Consider the following 22,642-nt stretch of genomic DNA (forward strand, 5'->3'; position numbering starts at 1 on the left):
ACTTTTAACATTTTTAATAATTTATAGTCTTTTCAAAAATTCAAAATATAACATATAAGAAAAATCTAAGATTTTTATTATATGGTTAATGTGATTGTTTATTTTTTTTAAAAATCATATAAAATTAAGCAAATATGAGGGAGGATACAAAAATTGTTATCAAATCTTTATTATTCATAATTATAAATTGTCATATATATATATATATATTAATCATATTAGGTAATTCTGTAGTTTTTATTTAAGAATATAATGCAAAATATTATTTTGTACACTACTAATCAATTTGATAGTTAGTTTAGTAAAAAAATATAATAAATATTTAGATGAACCAACTAATTTTTCTAAAAATACATCCTAGTTATGGCAAACGATTACAAAAAAATGTTGTAATGTTTCTCAATTAATATATATAAGGAATTACATTGCTTTTGTGTATTCACATGATAGTGTTAGCCCTGAGACGAATCGGATATCCGAGGTATTTTGAGAGATCCGGATCCGTAAAATTGCTATCCGGATCCGGATTCGGCCTCTCTGGATATCCGGGGTTAGGATATCCGGACTAAAATCTAAATACCCGCGGATATCCGGATCCTTTTTGAAAAAAAATTTAAAAAATTTAAAATTATATTAAAAACTAGCTAATTAAAATGATTTATTTAATTTATTTAGCCTATTAATTTTTTTTAAATGAAAAATATTGAAATTGAGTAAAATTAAAAAATTTCATTATTTTATATAAAAATTATATATAGCATACATATATAAATATAATTAAATTTTAAATATTTTAAATAAATAGTAAGTTCGGATCCGGATCCGGATATCCGGACCTAAAATTTCATTATCCGGATCCGCCGAATCCGTAAAATCAAGATCCGGATCCGGATTCGGACCCCTCAGATATCCATTTTTTCGGATCGGATCGGAGTAAATCCCGGATCGGATAACGGATCTCGGATATAAGTCTCAGGCGTAGATAGTGTAGTGCTGTCCTTTTTGTTTGGATAATGCCGTTTTATGAATTCAGCAAATAAAAATCTAAATATGTTTATTTTTTCTACGGGTAGTTTTGTTTAAAGTAGTTTTGTTTAAGGTTTGGGTTAAAACCTATCCAAAGTTCTTGATTTTATTATCTGGATCCAAAACCGGATCAAAACTACCTTAATGTTTGAATATCGGAGGGTGGTGGAATGAACCTCGTATTACGAATATTATTTCTATACTCCTAAGTTATGTAATGGTGAGACTAAGATAATAAATTAGTATATAAGTTCTACTGTGTGTTATGTTAATGAATGAAATCTCAAATTGGTATTTGGAGAATTAAAGAACTAATATATAAAAAAAATATGACAAATCTACTTAAGTTTAAAGTTCATCTAACTTGATATGTTACTTCCTTTTGAGCTTGACGGGCTTAGTATTGTTTGAATTTGATATATATAACATGAACAATGGTTTCGTTGTTAAAATTTGCACCTAATAACTCTGACAAGGGACGAGGTGGAAGTGGAACATATCTTGTCTCGTGATAATGTGGTCCAGCACAACATCAACACAAAAACTCCATCAAATTTTTAACCTCATTTTCGTGTGCGTAAATAGTCGTTACGGTCGAATAAAATGAGATATGCGATTTGTTTCGGACGTGTTTAATGTGATGGGAAACATTTTACAGGTTACTAGTGTGATTTATATGGCTAACTTGGTTTGAGTTTTACGTAATTATTTTTTGAACAATAAATTTTTTTCTTTTTTGTGTCAATATAAACAGATTCATATTGATTTTGTGAACCAAAGTGGTAACTCTCCGTCCAAATCCACGTGACCGACGAAAGACAGTTGTATTCTGACATTGCGTGCTAGACTATCCGCCCTTGAATTTTCCGTCCGAGGTACATGAATGATCTCAAAACTTGCTTTCAAAATCTTAATGTCTTCCAGATACATTTCAAACGCTGGTCATTCTTATGGTTCCGAAACGATCTTCACCAAATGAGAACAATCCGTTGCAAACATGATCTGAAACTGACGCAAATTCCTTATACATTCCATTGCCCATATTAGTGCTTCCACCTTCGCATGAAGAGGTGATAGAGTTGCCCTAACATTTCTTGCCCCCATCAATCAATCAAAACCCTCTAAGGTGCTATATCAACCTTGTCCAGAGTAAGGGTCCTTGTCTTTCCACGACCTATATGTAAAGTACCACCGCCCTGGGATGGATTGTAGATTCCTAACCTCAACCAGTTGTTTTGCCCGATTTATGTTCAGCAGTTGTGCTTCAGCCCAAAGTATTAACTCTGTTTGTGCTAATTTGAGTGTTTCTCTGGGATCAATGTCAATATTACTAAACACTTTGTTGTTCCTCCCTTTCCAAATGTACCATAATATCCATGCAAATTGATGATCGTCTATGTTTGGGAGAACTCTAAAAAAAAGATGATCCATGTTTGTGAAGATAGAACTGGGGGGAAAATTAGTCGGGTTTGATGGTATCTTTGAGAGCGCCCAAACTTGACTCGTTGGAGGACATTAAAAAACAAATGATTTATTGACTTTTCTGAATCTCCACATCTATCACAAGATATGTCCCTTTGTATCCCTCGCGCTTTCAGGTTTTTCTTAACAGCTATGCACCCTGAAACCATTTGCCATAAGAATTGTTTTATCTTCGGTGGACACTGCACCTTCCAGCAAAACGTTTTTAGTATATACACATTGGGTCCAAAAATTTCTAGTATTTTTTCCTTATCCGGGTAAACCCGTTCTAATTGGTAGACAGTATATTTTCCATTATTAGTGAAATGTTATCAATCCCTGTCCACCAACTGAGTCCTACTCAATGGTATACTTTCGATAATGTTTACGTCCTAGGGATCCACCAAAGCCCGAATCGCCTGCAAGTTCCATGTTCGCGAGGCTGAATTAATGAGAGAATCCACTGTAAGGTCCGGGTAAGTGTTTTGTTGGTTTTTATTTGTTGATCTCGGGCGAGTGGTTGGGAGCCATGGGTCATTCTATACAAATATAGATGAACCTGTTCCCACCCTTTTAATTAATCCTTTGTTAACCAGAGATCTAGCAGAGACAATGCTTCTCCAGTCGTATGACGTATGACAGGGAATATGAACGGATCGGTTCTAAAGGTGAAGCATTCATGTAGTACCGTCCTTTGAAAACTAGAGAAAATAAAGTATTTCGCTTCTATATCATACGCCATAATTGTTTTCCAAGTATAGCCGTATTAAAATCCGTAAAATCTTTAACGCCTAGACCTCATTCGTCTTTGTTTATACATAATTTATCCCACAATTTCCAGTGCATGCCTTTTGTGATTCCTCCAGGACTCCACCAAAATTGAGCTACCGTACTCGCCAGTTTCTTTGCAGTTGCCTTTGGTAACCGATAATAACATATAACATGATTTGAACAATAAGTTACAAGAGTAATTTATTTCACTCCACATTTTGTATAACTGAAAATTAATATGAAAACGAAACCATACGTGCTATGGGCTGATTTATTTTTTAAGTCGATTTCATATATATTGCAAAATATATTGAATTTGTTTTGAATTGTATAGTTAAAATGTAGCTACATGTTTTTGATCAACTGAGTTTGATCTTTAATTTGTGTAGTTAAGACATTAGATATAGTAGTATGAATGAAACATATGACTATATGAACAGCATATCAAGAATAGACAATGAATAATAGGAAGCCATGGACGAAAAGTGATCGGAAGGTCTTTCGAAAAGTTGCTTAAATGTTGAAGTACGTAGAATATAAATCTTGGTTTCTCCACATGGCCACTAGCCCACTAGCCCACTAGACCACTAGATATTCTTGTGGACGAGTTTGGCTTAAAAGAAAACAAAAGTCATCTATATACTGTCTGTATATAACCATAATGATGATACGAAAGGAAATGGATATGCTGTTTTGTTCAAAGGAGTTTTGGTGTGGTTCATGGTCATCTCCCCAAGGAATTAATTGTTCGTGTAAATGGATATGCTGATTTCGTTTTTATTGTTTGTATTAAGGTTTGATTGTCAAAGCAGTTGTAAAAGTATTATGCTTTTTATTATCCAATCAACAATTATTAGAAAAATATTCAGAAGATGCAAATGCTATTTAAGTATTTTTTGTTCAACATTCTCATATAAAATTTTTAGTAGAGTATTTGCATTAAAAATTTATAAAGTGTTAAAATAATTATATACAATTAATTTATATAAAAGTTATATTTATATTTTTTTCAAAAAAAAATTAGAGATAAATATTTGAACTCTTTTAAAAATTATTTCAAAATTTAAATATAATTAAATGTTATTCATTATTTTCAGTAACAAAATTAAAATTAATATATATATATATATAATTATATTTATATCAGCTAGAAAATAGAATAATTTTATATATGAATCATTTATTGATATACTAATTAATTTATTAAATACATTAATGAAAGCATACAACTTCAGCATCATATTGTTAACTAGTGGTATTCCGGCGCTACGCGCCGGGTTCGTATGTTTTATTATTTTTGATCCATATGATATTGGTAAGTGACAGTAGTGTATTACTTTGTTTTGAAGCTGTTTAGATCAAAAAGTAATAGCATAAGTGGTTTCATTGATCAATTCAATAAGAATAGAATAAATAGTTTATAGTTACACAAAGTAAATATTGCTGAACTTAAAACATAAAGTAAAGTCGATGTTCCAAAAGGGAAACATGTAATGCGTGTTGTTTTGTGATTATCTTGTTTAAACGAAATTAAAAATTTCTTTCATTCTCTTAAAGTAGTAACAATCCTCGCATACTTTGGTCATATCATGGATGTGGCAATCTTTTAGAGACTTCATTTGGGACATATTGGTTTAATACTTTATTTTCAAAATGATACTGCATCTAGTAAGTGAATTATTAATCATGGTCTAGCATCGCTCGGATCTGAATAAACTATTTTCTAAAGATAACTTATTATAAAATTGAAGTGTTCGTGAATAATTTTAGAGGTGGATGTTTGTTCCCACAATGTACATTTAAATATTTCAGTCCTCATGTGAAGTGTTTATTTGGTTTGACAACAAAAGTATAATATGCTAATGTAGTTGAATCTGTACAGTATGCGGGAGGTACAGAGCCTCTCATTGATCATGTTAAAGCAAGTCAATAATTAACCATATTCGTGAGTGTACGAAGTAGCCAAACGTTTTACTTCTCGAGTGTGTGCGAAGATATTATTTATTTGGTTTAAAGCTTTCATGTTTATTTAAATCTATTTTGGTTTTAACTTACCTTGTATTTATGACATTATACTATTTTTATTATGTATTCATTTGCATTGGTATTTTATAAAAGAAATAAATCATTATTTTTATTTGACCATTTTTTATATCTTCTACACTATTAAAACAAAACCCCTCATAAAATTTTGTCTTTGATTTTGTAATAATTATAATTACATGTCACTCATATTTTATGCATATCATAATTAATTAATATGAACTAAACAATTAATTTAGAAAAATATTCCAAAACTAAAAAACAGTTAAAATCATGTATATTTTCTTCTTTATAATTTCCTTTTTAAAACACATCACTAATTTATTATCCTAAAAACTATTTAACAGATTTTTTTTTTAAAACGTACCAACTATTAAAAATTTATATAATATTTTTTTGAGAATATTATTGTTTTGCAGTTTAGAGTTTTTTTATAAAGACTAAACTAAACACAATTTATATCTTTATTAAAAATAATAATGAAAAAATTTATTAAGTTTAAAATATTTAAAAATAAAATTCAGTACCTTAAATTGATATTATAAATATGTCATAAATAATAGAACATGTAAATAAATATTTCAACAAACAATCTATTAGTGTGTATAAAATCTTTTAACTTAATATATAAAATACTATCAAATATAATATTAGGAAATTGCCAAAAATACCATTTTCAAAGTACCACTTTTCATGTTTATATTCATCAATTTTACCATAATCTTTAATGAAGGGTAAAAGACATTTATAACCCTTGAATTAACTATGACAAAAAAACATAAGTTTAATCTAAACTTAAAACACCAACTATAAACCCTAAATCATCAACTCTAAACCCTAAACCATGAAACCTTCAAATCTAAACCCTAAACGATCAAATGTAAACCCTATACCCTAAACTCTAAACCCTAAATCATCAACTCTAAACCCTAAACCATGAAACATCAACTCTAAACCCTAAACCCCCAAACATCAACTCTAAACCCTAAACCCTAAACCTTCAAATCTAAACCCTAAAACATAAACTCTAAACCCTAAACGTGAACCCCAAACCCTATATATTTCTGAAATTCAAACCCTAAACCCTAAACCTTCATATCTAAACCCTAAAACATCAACTCTAAACCCTAAACATAAACCCTAAACCCTAAAATCCTAAACCTTCAAATCTAAACCCTAAAACATCTACTCTAGGGTTTTAATGTTTAGGGTTTAGGGTTTAGGGTTTAGAGTTGATGTTTTAGGGTGTAGGGTTTAGAGTTGATGTTTTAGGGTTTAGAGTTGAAAGTTTAGGGTTTAGGGTTTAGAGTTGATGTTTTAGGGTTTAGAGTTGAAGGTTTAGGGTTTACGGTTTAGAGTTGATGTTTTGGGATTTAGGGTTTAGAGTTGATGTTTCAGGGTTTTAGGGTTTATGTTTAGGGTTTAGAGTTGAAAATTTAAGGTTTAGGGTATAGAGTTGATTTTTTAGGGTTTAGGGTTTAGGGTTTAGGGTTTAGAGTTGATGTTTTAAATTTTTTTTTTATATATACAAAGAACAAGTGCATAAGAGTCACTTAATGAAGAAGGTATTTTTGAAAATGTCAATTTAGTGATGGTAAAGATGAAAAGTGGTAGCATGAAAGTGGTAAACATAAAATTTCCTCTATAATATTTTATCATTAAAAATTATATCCAGTTTTAAGACATTTAAAATAATGGAAGACATGTCTAGATTTAGAAATTATACTATTTTGCTTCTCATATATGTATATTTATATAAAAAAATTTAAATTTAAGAAATTAAAACTATTAACAAATTATATATATATATTAATATATGCTATATACGTGTTATATACCGATCGTGAGGTTTATTCTTCGACTACGGATCTGTGTCAAATATATAAATATTGTATCTATGTTCGATCTTATTTTGAATGTGTATATATTTTGAATATTGTAATTTAATCTGTTTAATTATTTTTATTTAGTTTGCATTAGCAACAGTTCCATTTTTATTTGGTTTTCTTTTCTAACTAATTTTAGTTATCTTTTCATCTCTTCTTTGTCTAATTTTAGCCGCATTACCATCATTCATGTGAAGTGAAGTAGAAAAACGGAATATGTGAAGTGAAATAGAAAAACAGAACAGAGGACTTGAACATCTTTACGATGATGTGGACGAGCTCAACTTCAGAGTGCAACCAGAGCGGCCGCTGTGAAGTAGATAAACAGAGTTGTATATGTTCATTATAGACCCTCTTTTGTTTTGATCTTTTGTGATCGTGTTGCTTAGAACTCAAATCTGGTTCTTATTATGGAAAACCAAAATCTTACTGTATAGAACAGAAGCAAAAATGTTGATATACGCTCCATCAAAACAGGGAATGAAAAAACCAGAGTAGTTGCAACAACAGCTACAAAGTTCAAAAGCAAACCAGACCAAACAGTGGTCTAAATCCAGATTTAACAGTTGCAGCAAATTTCTATGTTCCATGAAAATAAAAAGGTGAGACTCCTCCTCCTTCTTTGGCTAGATCCTTTTGCAACAACACATCATAATTGATCAAAGCCATCTATGACAAAATCTGCAAAATACTAACAATATCTAATAGTTTGACAATAATTTATTCCAAGAAAATAATACAATTTCCTCAACATCACTTTTATATATTTATCTATACTAAGCTTTCCTAGCTACCCAACAACTTCAACTAATGTAAATAGAGATTCATACTTGCTTTTAGTTGCATTAGTGTGGAAGCAAAGATTTTACCTTGAAAGAAAATTTAATGATCGAGAGATAGTAAGGTGGAGAATCAAAGTTGGTCAAATTGGTGCATTAATCCAACTAAAAGACAGACGAATGAGAAGTGCGTATAGCTTCTTTGAAACCAGACTACGTAGTGTTATCATCCACTGATTACAAATTAAACGATGACTCATGCTATCTTCTCCACAAAACACTCTCTCATAATCTGGAATATGCTGCATAGTAAAGTGTTCTGTTATTTCATAAACCTCACTACCCAAAATAATCAACAAAAATGACATGAACTTAAGCATTTGTTACCTCTGCCATATTGACTTTGAGATTGGTTATAGAATAAACTTGTGATATTTCTTGTCTTGCGTCTCTTCCTCGAGTTTTTATTGTTTTCTTTATTACCTTGGCTTAACCTTTTCTTTTCTCCTCGTGCTGCTCTCTAAACGTAGTAGTTTCTGTTAAGTGATCTCTTGATGGTCTCTGATAAAATCCAAAATTATTGGCCATTGGCATCAAAATAAACATGACCAACTCCGACAGGCCAATCTTCCGCTTCTTGTAGATTTGGAATTATAAACAACAACCCAATCCGTGGTACTCAAATCCACGCCCATTTTGTTCTATTCTGTAATGAAGATCTTTTAATGTGCAGCCTTTGGCAGAAGCGTAAATATCAACCATTGTTTTAACTGTTTCCAAAGGCAACCAACATCGATGATCTTCTTATCTTGAGACGCCTACTAAAATTTCAATCTAGGAAACAAAGTGTTATCAAACTCTTACGATGGGATAAAATCAAAACTCATAAAAGTCCGGAGCATTTGTCAGTAAACAAAACAGAGGATGCTTATAGAAACAAAAATGACACCTTGTTAACACGTATAGGCTTTCCATGGAGCTTAATCATGTTGAGAACCTTAATTGCCTGCATAATATGGAAATAAAATTTTGCTATTGTGTAGAGAAAGAAGTCAAAACTCTTGAAAGAGAGAAAGACTTACATAGCCAATGTCTTCCTCACAAAGGAAGTCAACCTTGATGAAGATTTGTCACCCTATCTTTGGGAACATACACATTAATTGATAAAATCCAAAAATAAACAGAGGACCTTAATGTCAGATGAAGACCAGTTCTTCTAAGTATAGCCAACAACCATAAGATACAGAAGCAACTAAGCAAAGATTATTCATATGAACCAAAGCGTTCAACTTACCAACATGACCTGCTTGTATTAAACATTCCCAAAGAAATTATTTATATATAGCTACAATTCACAGAGAAGAGAAACTGAGAAACACACAGTAAATCTACCGAATAAATCAAAAATCTAAAGTTAGGGAGAGAGAAAGGAGAAGAACCTGGGGGTCGAGATTCCCAACGTAAACAGTAGCTTCTTGGCTCCTCTCGGCTCTCAGTGGAGTGTTGTTTAGCTCCTACCCCGGGAGATATTAGAGTTATCATCTACTTCTCCTCCTTTGTTTCTGCTACTGCACCAACATCGTAAATATCAAGTTATATTTTACAAACGTTAGAAATAGCGTTAGGGGGAGGTTGCGACGAATCTAGTCATTCCCAGAAAGAATAAAATAAAGTTTCTCTTGAACCATATAGATTAGTCCTCACTACAAATTTACTTGTGTTCTCGACCCATCTTGCCTCATGTGTTCCTCTTTGGGTCAGTTATATTGCAAAGGATTTCGTTCAAATGATTAGAGAAAGCCATAGTGTTGATCGGATTTTGTAGGAATCGACAATAAAAAAGAGAACATGATCACTTACAGAAGTGGTAAGAAGCTCATCCTTATAGTGTGTGTTTGTACTGGGATCTCATTTGTTTCAATTCAGTTGACCAGAGTGAACGTTCAGGTGGCAAGTATCCAAGCAAAAGTTACAAAATAAAAAATCACATTTCAAATTTCTCCTAAGGCTTTTCACGCAAACCAAACTATATCCTAAATCTCAAATACCTTCCAGACAGTAGAACGGATTCCAGGAGAATCAGAAAAACTTTGTAAAGCAAGACTCCTCAACTCCTTCATATTGATCACCTTCTTTGATAACTACTAATCAAAACCAAATCAATTAACAATTCAAGACTTAGAAGAATCTTAAGATAAGTTAATAAAGGAGGGAAGGTTTGCGCAATTGACCTGACCTCCGCTGAGAGATAAGCTTGGCGGGAAAAGTCCTCGGTGGAAGGAACACCTGAGTTTCCATTACCCCCAGAGATATTGATACCGTTCCTCGGTTCCGAGGAAGCTGTGGAGGGCGGAGGAGCGGAACTGAGCCTGGAAGCAACAGAGATCTATTCTGACTTCTCCTTCATTTTAGTGGTGGGGGAATGACCATCGTCGTCGTTGAAAGACAACGGCGGAGGAGGAGCAGACCACATGGTGCTATTAAACCATTCCGACACCCTTTTTCCTCACCATGATTTGATGGATTGATCAAGGATTCTGTTTCCCAAGTATCGACCGAAAAGAGATCAATTCGACGATGATTGTGGAAATCCAAGTTTGATGTTTCTTCTTCTCTTCTCTGAGGGGAAGTTGTAGAGGTATATGCAATTATGTTCCGCAATAAAGAAAACGAATGGCTAATTGATCTGTCAAACGGAGAAAAAAAAAGAAAGTTATACTGATCAAGGTTTTTAGAAGCATTTGTTTGCAGATGCATATAAATTAGTTACGGCCCAATAAAATAAAGATCCAGTTATGAAAAATGGAAAATATCGTGCAAAAGAAAGTTTAGAAAATACTGACACGTGGCAACAATTGCTCTGAATGATGGAGTGGAAGATTGTGGAGAGATAACTCTCCTTTATTGTTATAGAAGATTAATGCTTTATCATCAGTTATACCAATTAACAACTATACAAAAGAATAAGTTAACTCTTTTCAAAAGCAAAATAACTTAAAACGAGACGAGATTTTCAACCAATTAGTCTACATGAACTAAGGTTAGATTCACCTAGCGAGTTATTTTATTTAAAATTTGAAAAACACATGTACACAACAAACGACTCCCAAACAATCACACTTTGTTTTCAATTATTCATCGGTAACTATAACCATCATGAGAGAGGTAATATAAGCTACCGTCACTTCACAAGAAAAGAACAACATAAATATCTACCGCGCAGATGGTCGAAATATATAGCATACGGACAACTAAAGATACACAACACTGACATAGTGAGCAGAACAAGACAAGACAGCTGGTTTTAATCTTGTGCTCTGAAACGGGTGCTTTCCATTATGTGGTAGGCGCTAGCTTGCTCGAGGCCCTCACGTCTATGAAATTCTTTGATCTGTATCACAAGAAAAAGTGAAAAATGTCTAATACTAGTGTAAGATGCAATCAATGTCAATAGATTCTTACCTCATCATGGGGCACATCTTTAAACTCTGGAAGAACTAGACGTTGAACGAACTCAATGTATGAAGCCGTGATGGTTTCAGTTACCCCATCTGCAAACTCAACCTCATGTTTCTCCGACATTAACGACACTTGTAGCAGTAGACCATCTTCACTCACTGAAATAATTTTTCACCTAATTAAATTTATAGAATAGAAGCATAATGAAAAATCTCAAGAGAAGTGAAGAAGACCTTTGAGCACATCTCCTCCGTCTTCGTTGAGTTTGAATCCCTTTTCTTTGAAATACTCTTCGACACATTTATCGTCACTAAAACGATGTTTAAGTCGATGGACCGCAAATGCAAGATGGTTCAGTGTGTAGCCGTGGAAAAGCGCCCATGCTCCATATTCACTCTCTCTTTACCATTGAGACACATACAATTCATTTATTGATAAGCTATAACCATCAAATGTAATGACTAAAAGTTATCAGATATATACTTGGCAAGTTGATTAAAGTCGGTGGATGTTGGCTTCTCCCAAATTAGAGATCCCAAAGTACTTGAAAGAATGGCTTGCTTACCACCTTCTGGTTTCAAATAGTAATAATATTTAATCTCAATTAGGACCAACAAAAGAGAATTAGATATGTTGAAGACTCATATTGACAACAGTATGTTTGTTGTCATTCATACCTGTGATTCTTGGCTTAGTTCGTCCACAAGAAGCTCAGCTATAACAATTCGTGGCAAGGGGCCGTTGCCTAGACCGTGTCCTTCACCAGGGACGTTTATATAAGGAGGAGAAAGCCAGAGAACGTGTAGATGCTTCTTTGGAAAATCAAGTCTGCCTCCAACTTGATATCCATAATCCGTGAAAAAGCTCGACAGAGAATCTATTCCATAACCATCGACCTAAAATGATGCCCTCAAGTTCTTAATATACTTTGATGTCTAATAAACACAAACTCGATGCCTAAAATACCAGCTTGTTGATCAGAACTGAGCATGCACACTGCTGATACCTTGATTGTCCTGAAGAAAAAGTGGTCGTAGGAGACCTTTTCGTTGTCCACTGACTGAACTAGTTCCCATACCGTATTTGCCATCAGATTCTTCCTCAAATACGTTTTCAGTATACTCTCAAGCACATCCCGGAGAAAATTTTCACTTCCTCCCTGGTTACAACATAACCATATAGTATCATATTGATTAATCGGTTTGATTTTTTACGCTTAAAGGAAAATATTTAAGAAAAAACCTTGAATGATGAAGCTTGAGGCAAGTCAAGAGAACCCATGTAGGAAGATCTTTGAGCTCTGTCCGGATGAGAAACACAACGTAGCTTGATTCTTCTTAAATCGTGTGGAAAACTGGTAATTAATTATTACTACCTGACAAAGAGTGTGGAAAGTAAGCAACAAGGATCGCAGTGTACACTGATTGCTTGGTAGTAGTTGAATTTTATTGAGATAGTGGGGAATCGGTAGGTGGCCACGAATATATTTTTCTTTCTAATATTGTAAAAAGCAATTTCTATTTTTTTTTTGTAACACCAACTTTCATAATCAGAATAAACTAGGCTCCATTGTTTATAGAAAGCTAGACACTGGATATATTCCATAGAGTTTGCTTTGCCAAAACATCATCATCTCCATTTTTTCCCCGTTGAATCCAAGAGAAGGAAATAAAATCAAAAGCTAAAGATAAGCAAGATATATCAGCGACAATTCCATAGAGCTCTGTAGCTGACGGGTCTGAGTTGAGCGCCTTGACAAGATTGAGAGAGTCTGTTTCGCAGTGGACCTGGCGAATTTCTTTCTCAATGCAGTAATGCAGTGCTTCTTGGAGCGCCAGACCCTCCGCTACCAAAGGTGAATTAACGTGGTGACAGTGTGCCAAGGTTAAGGTTTTCTCAGTTCCCTCACCTATACACCAGCCGAGTCCCGCTAGTTGTAGATCTTCTCTCCAAACTGCGTCCGTTTGTAGTAATATCGAGTTCAGAGGTCTGGATGGTTCTTCAATACGCTGCGGAGCCGTAGTTGACCCTGGGAAGATAGGTTGTGCCTCAATCCATTCTCGAGCTGCTGCTACCGTTTTTGTGATTATTGCTTCAGATGTTGTCTCTTTGTTGTTGAAGATATGATCGTTCCTTGCCAGCCAGAGGTGCCAGAGGATCCAGGGGGCGAGTTGACCTGAGGTTATTCCCGAAGGTGGGAGGCACACTAACTTGCAAAGTGTATCCAACTAGCAGTCAAATCTACCAATCCTCTAGTTTCAACGTTAGTGGAGAATGGGGCAATATTCCAAACCTTTTGTGCCATACCACAATGAAGGAAAAGATGATTGATAGATTCAGTCGTGTTGCATCTCTTGCAGTTGATGTTGGTGGTGATGTTTCGAGCAGCCAGTCCCTCGCCTACTGGTAGAGCTCCCCAGAAAATCTTCTAGAGGAAAAGCTTTATTTTTGGCACAGTGTGTAGTTTCCACACTCCTTTTTGCCAATCAAACTTGTCGCCTGCGTGGTTTGCTTCCGCATTGTCCTTCCTTTCCAGAGCTGTTCTGTAACCCAACTTTGTAGTATATTCTCCAGACCTGGTGCCTAACCAAATGAGTTTATCAGGTGCTCCAGTTCGGCTAGGTTTTAGACTTAGGATTTTGCTTTCCTCATGTGGGATCACTCGGCGTATAGCTTCTCTGTCCCAATCCGATTTGTCTGGTAGAAGGAGATGAGCCACCATAAGGTCTTGTTGGTTTTCTGGTGCTGGTCCCATGGGTCGGAGTTGCTCGGTATTGCTCAGCCAAGAGTCTGTCCATACGTGAATCGACTCGCCATTCCCAACAGCCCATCCAGCATTACTACAGATGAGGTCCCATCCCACCAAAAGTCCCTTCCAGCCATGAGATTCTACTGACTTATGTGATGCTGTTAGAAAGGTCTCGTCGGCAAAATATTTTCCTTTTAGCACTCTGCTCAAGAGACAGTGGGGATTGTTGATTAGTCTCCAGCTTAACTTTGCTAAGAACGCATCGTTAAAGCTCTGGAAATCCTTGAAGTTCAGGCTGCCCTTAGCCTTTGGTTGGGTCATTTTTGTCCATGAGACCCATGCCATCTTTCTGCTCCCATCATTTCCGTCCCACCAATATCTGGTTAGAGCTGACTGTATCCGATCACACAACGACACGGGGAGCTTAAAACACGTCATAGCGTATGAGGGGACCGGCGTTAGAACACTGTATAGCATGACCAACTTCCTGGCCGTTGAGAGAAACTTGTTGGACCAGCTGCTGGCTTTGACTTGTATCCTATCTACAATGGACATAAATAAGTCACGTTTCTTTCCTCGAAGTGATCCGGTAAGCCGAGATACTTTCCTATACCCCCTTCTTTTTGTATAACCAGAATCCGCTTCATTTTTGTCTTTAGGGCCCCTGGACTTCGGCGTGAGAAGGTTATTGCCGATTTATCGGCGTTGATAACCTGGCCCGATGCGGTCTCATATTGGTGTAACACCGTTGTAAGGGCTGTTGCGCTGGCTTCGTTTGCTCGGGTGAAGAACATGGTGTCGTCCGGAAATAGGAGGTGGTTGACTCTAGGACATCCCATGGCTACTCGAATGCCGGCCAACTCGCCAGTTTCTTGTGCTCTGTTACGTCCCGAGAGTACTTCACCACACAAGATGAATAGATATGGTGAAAGTGGGTCTCCTTGACGGATTCCCCTACTCGGCTTAACTCTTCCTCTAGGCAAGCCGTTGATGAGGAAGGCGTATGTAACTGAAGAGACACACTCCATGATCCAGCTGATCCAAATCTGATGGAATCCCAATATTTCAAGGACCAACTGAATGAACTCCCATTCTAGCCTATCATAGGCTTTACTCATGTCCGTCTTGACCGCCATTGAGCATATTTTCTCAGCTTTAGAGGTTTGGAGGAAGTGGAGAACCTCATGTGTGATTAGAACATTATCTGATATTGCTCTTCCCGGTACAAAGGCGGATTGATTTTCTGAGATAATAGAAGGCAGCAGCGGCTGGAGACGTTTCGTCAAGATCTTGGAGACGATCTTATAGTAGACATTGCATTGCGCTATCGGTCTGTAGTCCGCTACCATTTGTCGGCTTCCTTTTTTGGGGATTAGGCGGACGAAGGTTTCGTTTATCTTCGCTGGGAGCTTCCCGGAGGTAAAGAACTCTTGTATTTCTGAGACAATGTCGCCTCCAGTGGCGTCCCAGTTGGAGTGGAAAAACCCTGCCGAGAATCCGTCCGGTCCCGACGCCTTATCAGGGTGTATGGAGAAGACAGCGCTTCTTATTTCCTCTGGACTCGGGATCTGTATCAGCTTGCCATTCTCCTCGTCTGTGATTCTCGGTTGAAGCGCTACTTTGATGATTTCCTCCCTCTCGCTCGGGGTACTTGTGAAGAGATCATTGAAATACTGGACAATAACCTTAGCAATCTGCTCCTCCTTATAGACAGGTTTGCCCTCTGCGTCCTCGATGACTGAGAAGTCATTCACCCGCTTCCGGTTCTTCGTCGTCGCATGAAAGAACCCCGAGTTTTGGTCCCCAAGTCTCAACCATAATAATCTACTTCTCTGGCGCCAGTACGCCTCCTCTGATTTGTAGGCTGCTTTCAATTCGCTGGAAATTTTGTGGATTAGTTCCAGGTCGTTTGCGCTGCTTGTTTGGGCTTTTTCAAGTTCCACCTTCTTGTGCTCAATAACAATCCTACTGTTCGCTTGTTTGGTTTTATTCCATCGTGAGATTGCCCCCCTTACTAAAGTAATTTTCTCCGATACTGAGCATGAGCGAGCTGCTTCCCATGTTATCTTTATTAGCTCTGAGACCTCAGGGTATTCTTTTAACCTCCTGTCATATCGGAATATACCTCTTCTTTTTCTTTTGCAAGGTTCAAAGACAGTGAGTAGCGGTTTGTGATCAGATCGCTCATATGCCATATAAACACATCTAGCCGTCGGGAAGAGTTCAGCCCGGGTTGAATTTGCAGCAGCGCGGTCTAACCTGCAACGGACCAGGTGGTCGCCCCTCTGTCCTCTCCATGATAGAGGGTCACCGCTATGTGGTATGTCGAATAAATCTCCCTGTGCGTAGAAAGTTCTCAGGTCAGTGAAGGAGCCTTCGGGTCTTTGGGTCCCTCTCTTTTTTTCCTCATTACTAAGGATATCATTACAGTCACCAGTAATGAACCATGGCGCGTCTCTCGCCTCGCTTATAGAGATTAAGTAGTCCCAAAGGCTTCTTCGTTGATGTTGGTCTGTGTCTCCATATATGAAAGAGGCAAAAAATCTTTTGCCTTCCACTTCAACTTGTGTGTCAATCAAGTTTGCATTTGCCTCTATAACCTCAAGTTTTATTTCTTGTTTCCAAAACAAAGCTAGACCCCCCGCTCCATGGCCAACTGGAGGTACTAGATCATAGTATTCATATCCCAAATGCTTGAGTTTATCTAGTACAAATGCGTTGGGGTTTTTAGTTTCCATCAAGAAAATGATGTCCGGGTAGATACTCTTCTTGATCTCTCCCAACCTTTGAACTGTCCAATGATTCCCTAAACCTTGGCAGTTCCAGCTCACTATCTTTAAGGAACGAAAGTCGACGGATTCTGAAAATCCCCCTTCTTCTTCTTCCTCGTAGCAGGGATCATGTTACAGATTGGTTGGTTCTCAAGATCTTGAGCCGACCCCCTAAGTCCTGAACTGTCGTGAGAGTTCGCAGGCTTGGTTTTGTTAGTTCTCTTGCCCTTCTGAGTTGCAAGGCTCCTACGGCACGTTGGGGGGTTTGGACTGTTGCACCTTTCTCTTCCTCGAGCTTGATCCCGCCAGGAGTTTCTAGCTGCTTTGAGCTTTCTTTTTTTGTGCCTGGTGGTCTCCCTGGTTTGCGACGGGCTTCAGATTGGTTCGTAGGGTGCATTCCTAGTTGCGCTGGTGGGGGAGATGGTCCTAGCCGAAGCAGTGCAGGGACGCGTTTTGGGCTTGTATCATTGTCATCATTGAGGTCTGGTGTTTCTTGGTTAGCAATCCCTGGGTAGGTCTTCTTGGGGTATCTGTAGGGGAGTCCCCCTAGCAGAGTACTGGTGAGCCTTTTTTGATGCACTTGATTCTTCATTTCCATCTCCAGAGATTGGGAGTCCCCGTTCTCTAGAGTGGTGTCTCGCTTCACGCGGAGAGATCTGGCTTCCGGTTCTGTGGCCGTCATGATAAGCTGGGGTATGTGACGATCATTCCTTATTAAAGGAGTGGTGGACATGGGTTCTTCTCCATTGAGAGCTTCTGTTTTCCGCTACTCTCAGGTTTGTGTTTCTATCTTTTCGTGGCTCCGTACGGTAGCTGTTGGTATGGTAGCGGTCTCTGTGGTAATTCTCATTTGGCCGACTGTAAGGGGATGGTCGGTAAGTGTCTCTGTAGCGAGTTGACGGTGCTTTGCCCGTAGTAGTTCTCCCTCGACTCATAGTAGGCTCGGCTTCCTTGGCTGAGAGAGCTGTCTCCTCATTGTTTCCTTCCGTAAGTAGCAACCTTTCTTTTTTCTCTGCTTTTGTTTTTAGACAGTCTCGAGCTTCATGGTCCAGTCGGTAGTAGTAAGAGCAGAGTTTTGCTAACTGTTCATAAACCAATGTTGCTGTGACTTCATCCCCGCTTGGGAACTCTACAACTGAGCTCGTACTGAGGGGGAGTGTCCCGTTGATTTGCACCCGCATGCGCACGTTGAGTGATGTTATCTCAGCTTCTTCATAGATTCCTATGTCTTCTCCAATTGCTTTTATGGTTGCTTCCGTCCAAAGATGAACAGGGAGTCCTTGTACTTTAATCCAGAATGGGATAAGTGATGGAAAGTCAGGGGCCATGGTAGGGTTCCATCTCTCCACAATCACCATCCATTTTGCATAATGATAGGGACGTTTGTCGAGGATAGTAAGAAGGTCTTCTTCTTTCTCAAACTGGAACTGGAACATGCCTTGTACCAGATCAGCACCCACAAAGCGGGTTTCAGTAGCCCACCTTTCTGCAAAGATCGGCAGGGGAGACCATACCTTTTGTATAGATGGGTTTGTCACTCTCCCTATGAGGGTGAGGGAGTGCTTCTGTAAGAGGTAAGCGTTTGCTGGTTCTGGAACTCTAACCCGAGCTTTTCGTGGAGCTTGATAGGGTTCTGATACCAAAGCTTTACCTTTCTCTGCTGCCGACAGTCGTCTGTTATCCATGGTTTGTTTTCGAAAAGATTGATGGCGGAGAAAGTCTTCTCTTTTCGCCGGTCTTCTCTGGAGTAGTAGAGTCAAGTTGGCCAAACGTCTTACTGGTTGTAGATTTGTTTGTTAACTACTTCAGCGGGTCTCTTTCTTCTAAATCTCGTTGCTAGAAGAGGTTGAGAGTTTTAGGAGTAGCAGCAGTAGAGCTTCATCGTCGGCGTGTCTTCGTGTGGCATGGCGGTCCCGCCGACCCAAGTCGGGGGAGTGAACCCGGCGGTTCGTTCTGCACGCGGCGGTTCTGCGGAGTAACCACTGGATAAACCTCTAAACGGAAAAAAATTTGAAAAGATGCTCTTTTTTCCGAGAAACAGAGGTTCAAAAGAGGAAATGTCTAACTGTTAAAAGAAGGTGGCGCGAAAAGTCAACTTTCTAAAGACCTTTCTCGTGAAATGTGTCTGAGAACTTTTTGCTTGTCCAGTTAACTTGGTTTTTATTATTCGGGAATCTCAATTTCTACATAAAATTATAAATTAAAAAACCACTATGATGAACCTTTTGAATTTAATTATAGTTACCAGTTACCACAACGACCTATATCGTCTTTTACCTTTTGCATTTTTTGGTAAAATTTTACCCCGAAGTACGAAATATATGTTGCTACTCTGTGTTAATTCTCTGAGTTGCAATTTCATTGCAAGACTAAATATATGGTCAAGACTATTTTTTACAACCAAGACACAAAAACTCTAGCCGTGAGAAAGAAAAAGTTTTTTTTTTTTTTATAGTTTTCCGATGGCCAGAGCTTTGCTTCTATAACTCCGACATCAGCTTTTTGATTTGTTTTGCTTCATTTTCTTTAATTTGCTTTATTTCCGGTCATTTAATTTGTTTAATTGTCAATTTATTTTAAATATTTTTTTTTATTGTTCTTTTATATGTTTCTTCAAATAGATTTGGTAATACAAAAATTTTGGTTCAATTGAAGCTTTTAGGAAAACTAATTGACAGATCTGTTACAGATGGTGGCGATGAGTCTTACTGGTTTCACTCGTTGATGATTATTCATTCGATGGTGATGGTTCTTGCTGCAAAGTATGGTTACTTCGAAAAGCATCATGAAATTTTATGGAACGGTAATCTCTTTGACTATGTTATTATCAATAAAGCAATATAAATATTTATCTTGTCTCGGTGACTCCTACTGGAGTATTAAAAAGAGAGTGGCTATCATTTTCAATTCAGTCTGAAGCGTGGTATTTTTGGATTAATACGAAGATTACCTCCCTTGATATTCAACCCGTGTTCGAAAACGCGGTTTAGGCGCCCGGATTCTCGGCGTGGAAGCGCTAGGCGACTCTTCACCGTAGCGGTTAGGGTCAGTTCGGTTGATAAATCAGAGCCACTAAAAAAACCACTTTTTTGTTCAGTTTTATGTTGAAATAGGTTTATATTTGTTAGACCTATTAAGTTTTAACTAGATTAAGTGAAAAATGATGGAAAATAATGAAAGATCTGAGAAAATTATAGAAGACACCATTTTTACAATCAGAAAATCGCAGGTTTAGATGGAGGGAGATAAAACCGAATTGACCATTTTAACCCTCATTAATAGAAAAAGCGAAATAAAGAAACACGTGGGGTTGAGGACTCAAACTCGGGTTCTTTGGTAAATAAGGGATAGTAATTACCATCTCCCCCACCGTGTTTTCATGAATTATTTATCATTCACTGATATTTATACGTATAAAAGTGTAAAATTAATCCCCGATTACTCTTCGATTAGTCTCCGATTTTCTATCAACTCGCTAGGCGTATGCCGACCGCCCAACTCACGCCTAGCGCGATTCCGAACATTGGATTCAACTATTCTAAAAGCAATATAGAACTTTTATATGAAACTTTTTTAGTCATCCATACGCAAAATATATGTGTGTTAATTTACTTTGAATTATTACTAGGATATATTTTTCTACATTTTTTCGATAGTTCTCACAGTTTAGAAATTTTTGCCTAAAAGGCTTAATAGTACAATCTATCGTTAAAAAAAGACTAAATATATGACATACATAAATATAAGATAAGTTGGCTACCATATTCCATAATATCATAAAACATGATGAAACATTAATTTTTCGAGATTAAAATTATGGGGTTCAACATAATTTTTTGGCCTTTTGGTGTGTATTAAAGGGGTTCGATTTTTCTTTTCCAAAAATCTCTTTTCATATTTGTGTGGAAAGCTCATTGCCGATTTAATTACAACACTAGACAGGATTAATCATTCCAGATTATATTTGTCACTCTCTTCTTACCTATTTTCCTTTATCACATCTCCATTTTTTTTTATTCTCACTGACTCATGTCCATCAAGCTAATCTAACGTATGAGTTTCTCTAAAATCGTATATATATTTCAAAAAATTTCATATAATCCTAACTTCTCTTCTAAGATTGAGATAATTTTTTTTCAAAAAAAAAAAAAAGATTGAGATAATTCCCAAACTTTTTTGATCTACCCGAATCTAAGGTATATAAAGCTATGGTTGTGAATGAAGTGATGATTGAAAATTTTCACACCGTTTTAAGATAGATCGGTGACCATTGAAGACCCCATTAAAGTCCTAGATTCAAAATTGTTGATGAAAACGCGAAGAGCCTATTGAGACAACATCAAAAATAATGAGTACATTCCCACTATATGGGCACTATATGGAACGCCGAACGCTTATGATAATTGATAAGTACATTCCCACTATACAGAACGCTTATGATAAGGTATGCACTCTCACGTCACGTCACAGTTTCAGTTTATATTCTACAAAGAAGTAGACATGCGTATATAAACACATTCATTATTTAGGATTTAAATTAGTAATCTTTGTTTAAGAAAAAAAGCTATGTGAACATGGACTCAAAGAAGATTGATTGGAGGTAGAGATTTCAAAATATAAAATGTGTTTATTAATGGTCTCTTTACTCTACGGTATAGAGTTTACGTAACATATATACAAAAATTGCTTCAGTTACAAAAAAAATAAATACAAAAATTGCGTTCTTATGCATGATGAAACTTCCCTTCCTAAGTTGGTCTTGGAATTAAAATCCGATAAAAATTATGCAAAATAAAGATTAATGGCATAGTGAAATACAACATATGTATTTAAACTGTAACAAAAAAATATCAAATACATTATGCATGCCCTAATGACTTCAATCGTTGCTTTATCAAAAGCTTCATAATTCTTTGATCAAACCTGTTGGAGAGGAGACTCTCACTCATGACTTATCCTCCTCCTTCTCTTCTCTTGGGCTGCCCCTGAGATTTTTGGGGTTATAAACGGTTTAAGAAGGATTTCAATAATTTAGAAGTCTAAATTTTTTTGTTTTACAAATTTCAAAACTTATTAATATATAACTTTTTTCAAAAAATTTAGGAGCTTAAAGCGAATATGTTTCATCCGGCCGGCTTGGCCCATGATCGGCTCTGCTCTTGGCTATTTCGCCAACAGCCACAGAAGCAAATTTTACTGAGCTAACGATCACAGATTTCTTTAAGTCAACAGATGCGTTCCCACTCTATCTTCTAATCGTGATGATCTTTTACTTCGTCCTATTGCACTACTCGAGGCGTAGGGTACTTAAGCAAAAACTAAAACCATTGAATAAGGAGATTGGGAGGTCTCTCCCAAAAGGGACATTGTCGTCGGAATCATGTGTTTTTGTGAGGTCATGTAGATGTGTGATATGTCTTGAAGATTACGTGGCAGGTGACAATGACATGGTACCAGTGTTGCCACTGTGCGGACATGAGTTTCACGCTTTTTGCATTGACAAGTGGTTTCGGTTAGGCTCTACTTGCCCTTCCTGCCGCATCATCCCAGTCGCACACATTACACCAGTTTAATTTTATCATACTTTTAAATGTGTTAATCCACTAATCTTTTATATATTAAAAGATAAACATTTTTAAGTTGTGATTTTTCTTAGTATGCTTAGGTGTCAGCACTTCAGCTCTTCTCACAGTCCGA

The 22,642-nt window shown here is 36.8% G+C and overlaps 3 protein-coding genes across 3 annotated transcripts; 1 reads left to right on the forward strand and 2 right to left on the reverse strand.

Annotated features, from left to right (window-relative positions):
• Positions 1 to 13,853: 13,853 nt before the first annotated feature.
• On the reverse strand, positions 13,854 to 14,612 carry LOC125587117 (uncharacterized mitochondrial protein AtMg00310-like). The gene has a single exon (XM_048757262.1). The coding sequence runs from the start codon at positions 14,610 to 14,612 to the stop codon at positions 13,854 to 13,856; it is 759 nt and encodes a 252-aa protein (XP_048613219.1).
• Positions 14,613 to 17,649: 3,037 nt separating this feature from the next.
• LOC106398770 (uncharacterized protein At4g02000-like) lies at positions 17,650 to 18,630 on the reverse strand. Its single transcript, XM_013839278.1, has one exon. The coding sequence runs from the start codon at positions 18,628 to 18,630 to the stop codon at positions 17,650 to 17,652; it is 981 nt and encodes a 326-aa protein (XP_013694732.1).
• A 1,054-nt stretch (positions 18,631 to 19,684) lies between these two features.
• Positions 19,685 to 22,518, forward strand: LOC111212158 (RING-H2 finger protein ATL70-like). The gene is made up of 2 exons (XM_022713589.1): positions 19,685 to 19,748; positions 22,124 to 22,518. Exons 1-2 carry the CDS (start codon positions 19,685 to 19,687, stop codon positions 22,516 to 22,518), a joined length of 459 nt encoding a protein of 152 aa, XP_022569310.1.
• Positions 22,519 to 22,642: the final 124 nt, after the last annotated feature.

Source organism: Brassica napus, chromosome C5 (assembly GCF_020379485.1).
Source record: "Brassica napus cultivar Da-Ae chromosome C5, Da-Ae, whole genome shotgun sequence".
Lineage (NCBI taxonomy): Eukaryota > Viridiplantae > Streptophyta > Magnoliopsida > Brassicales > Brassicaceae > Brassica > Brassica napus.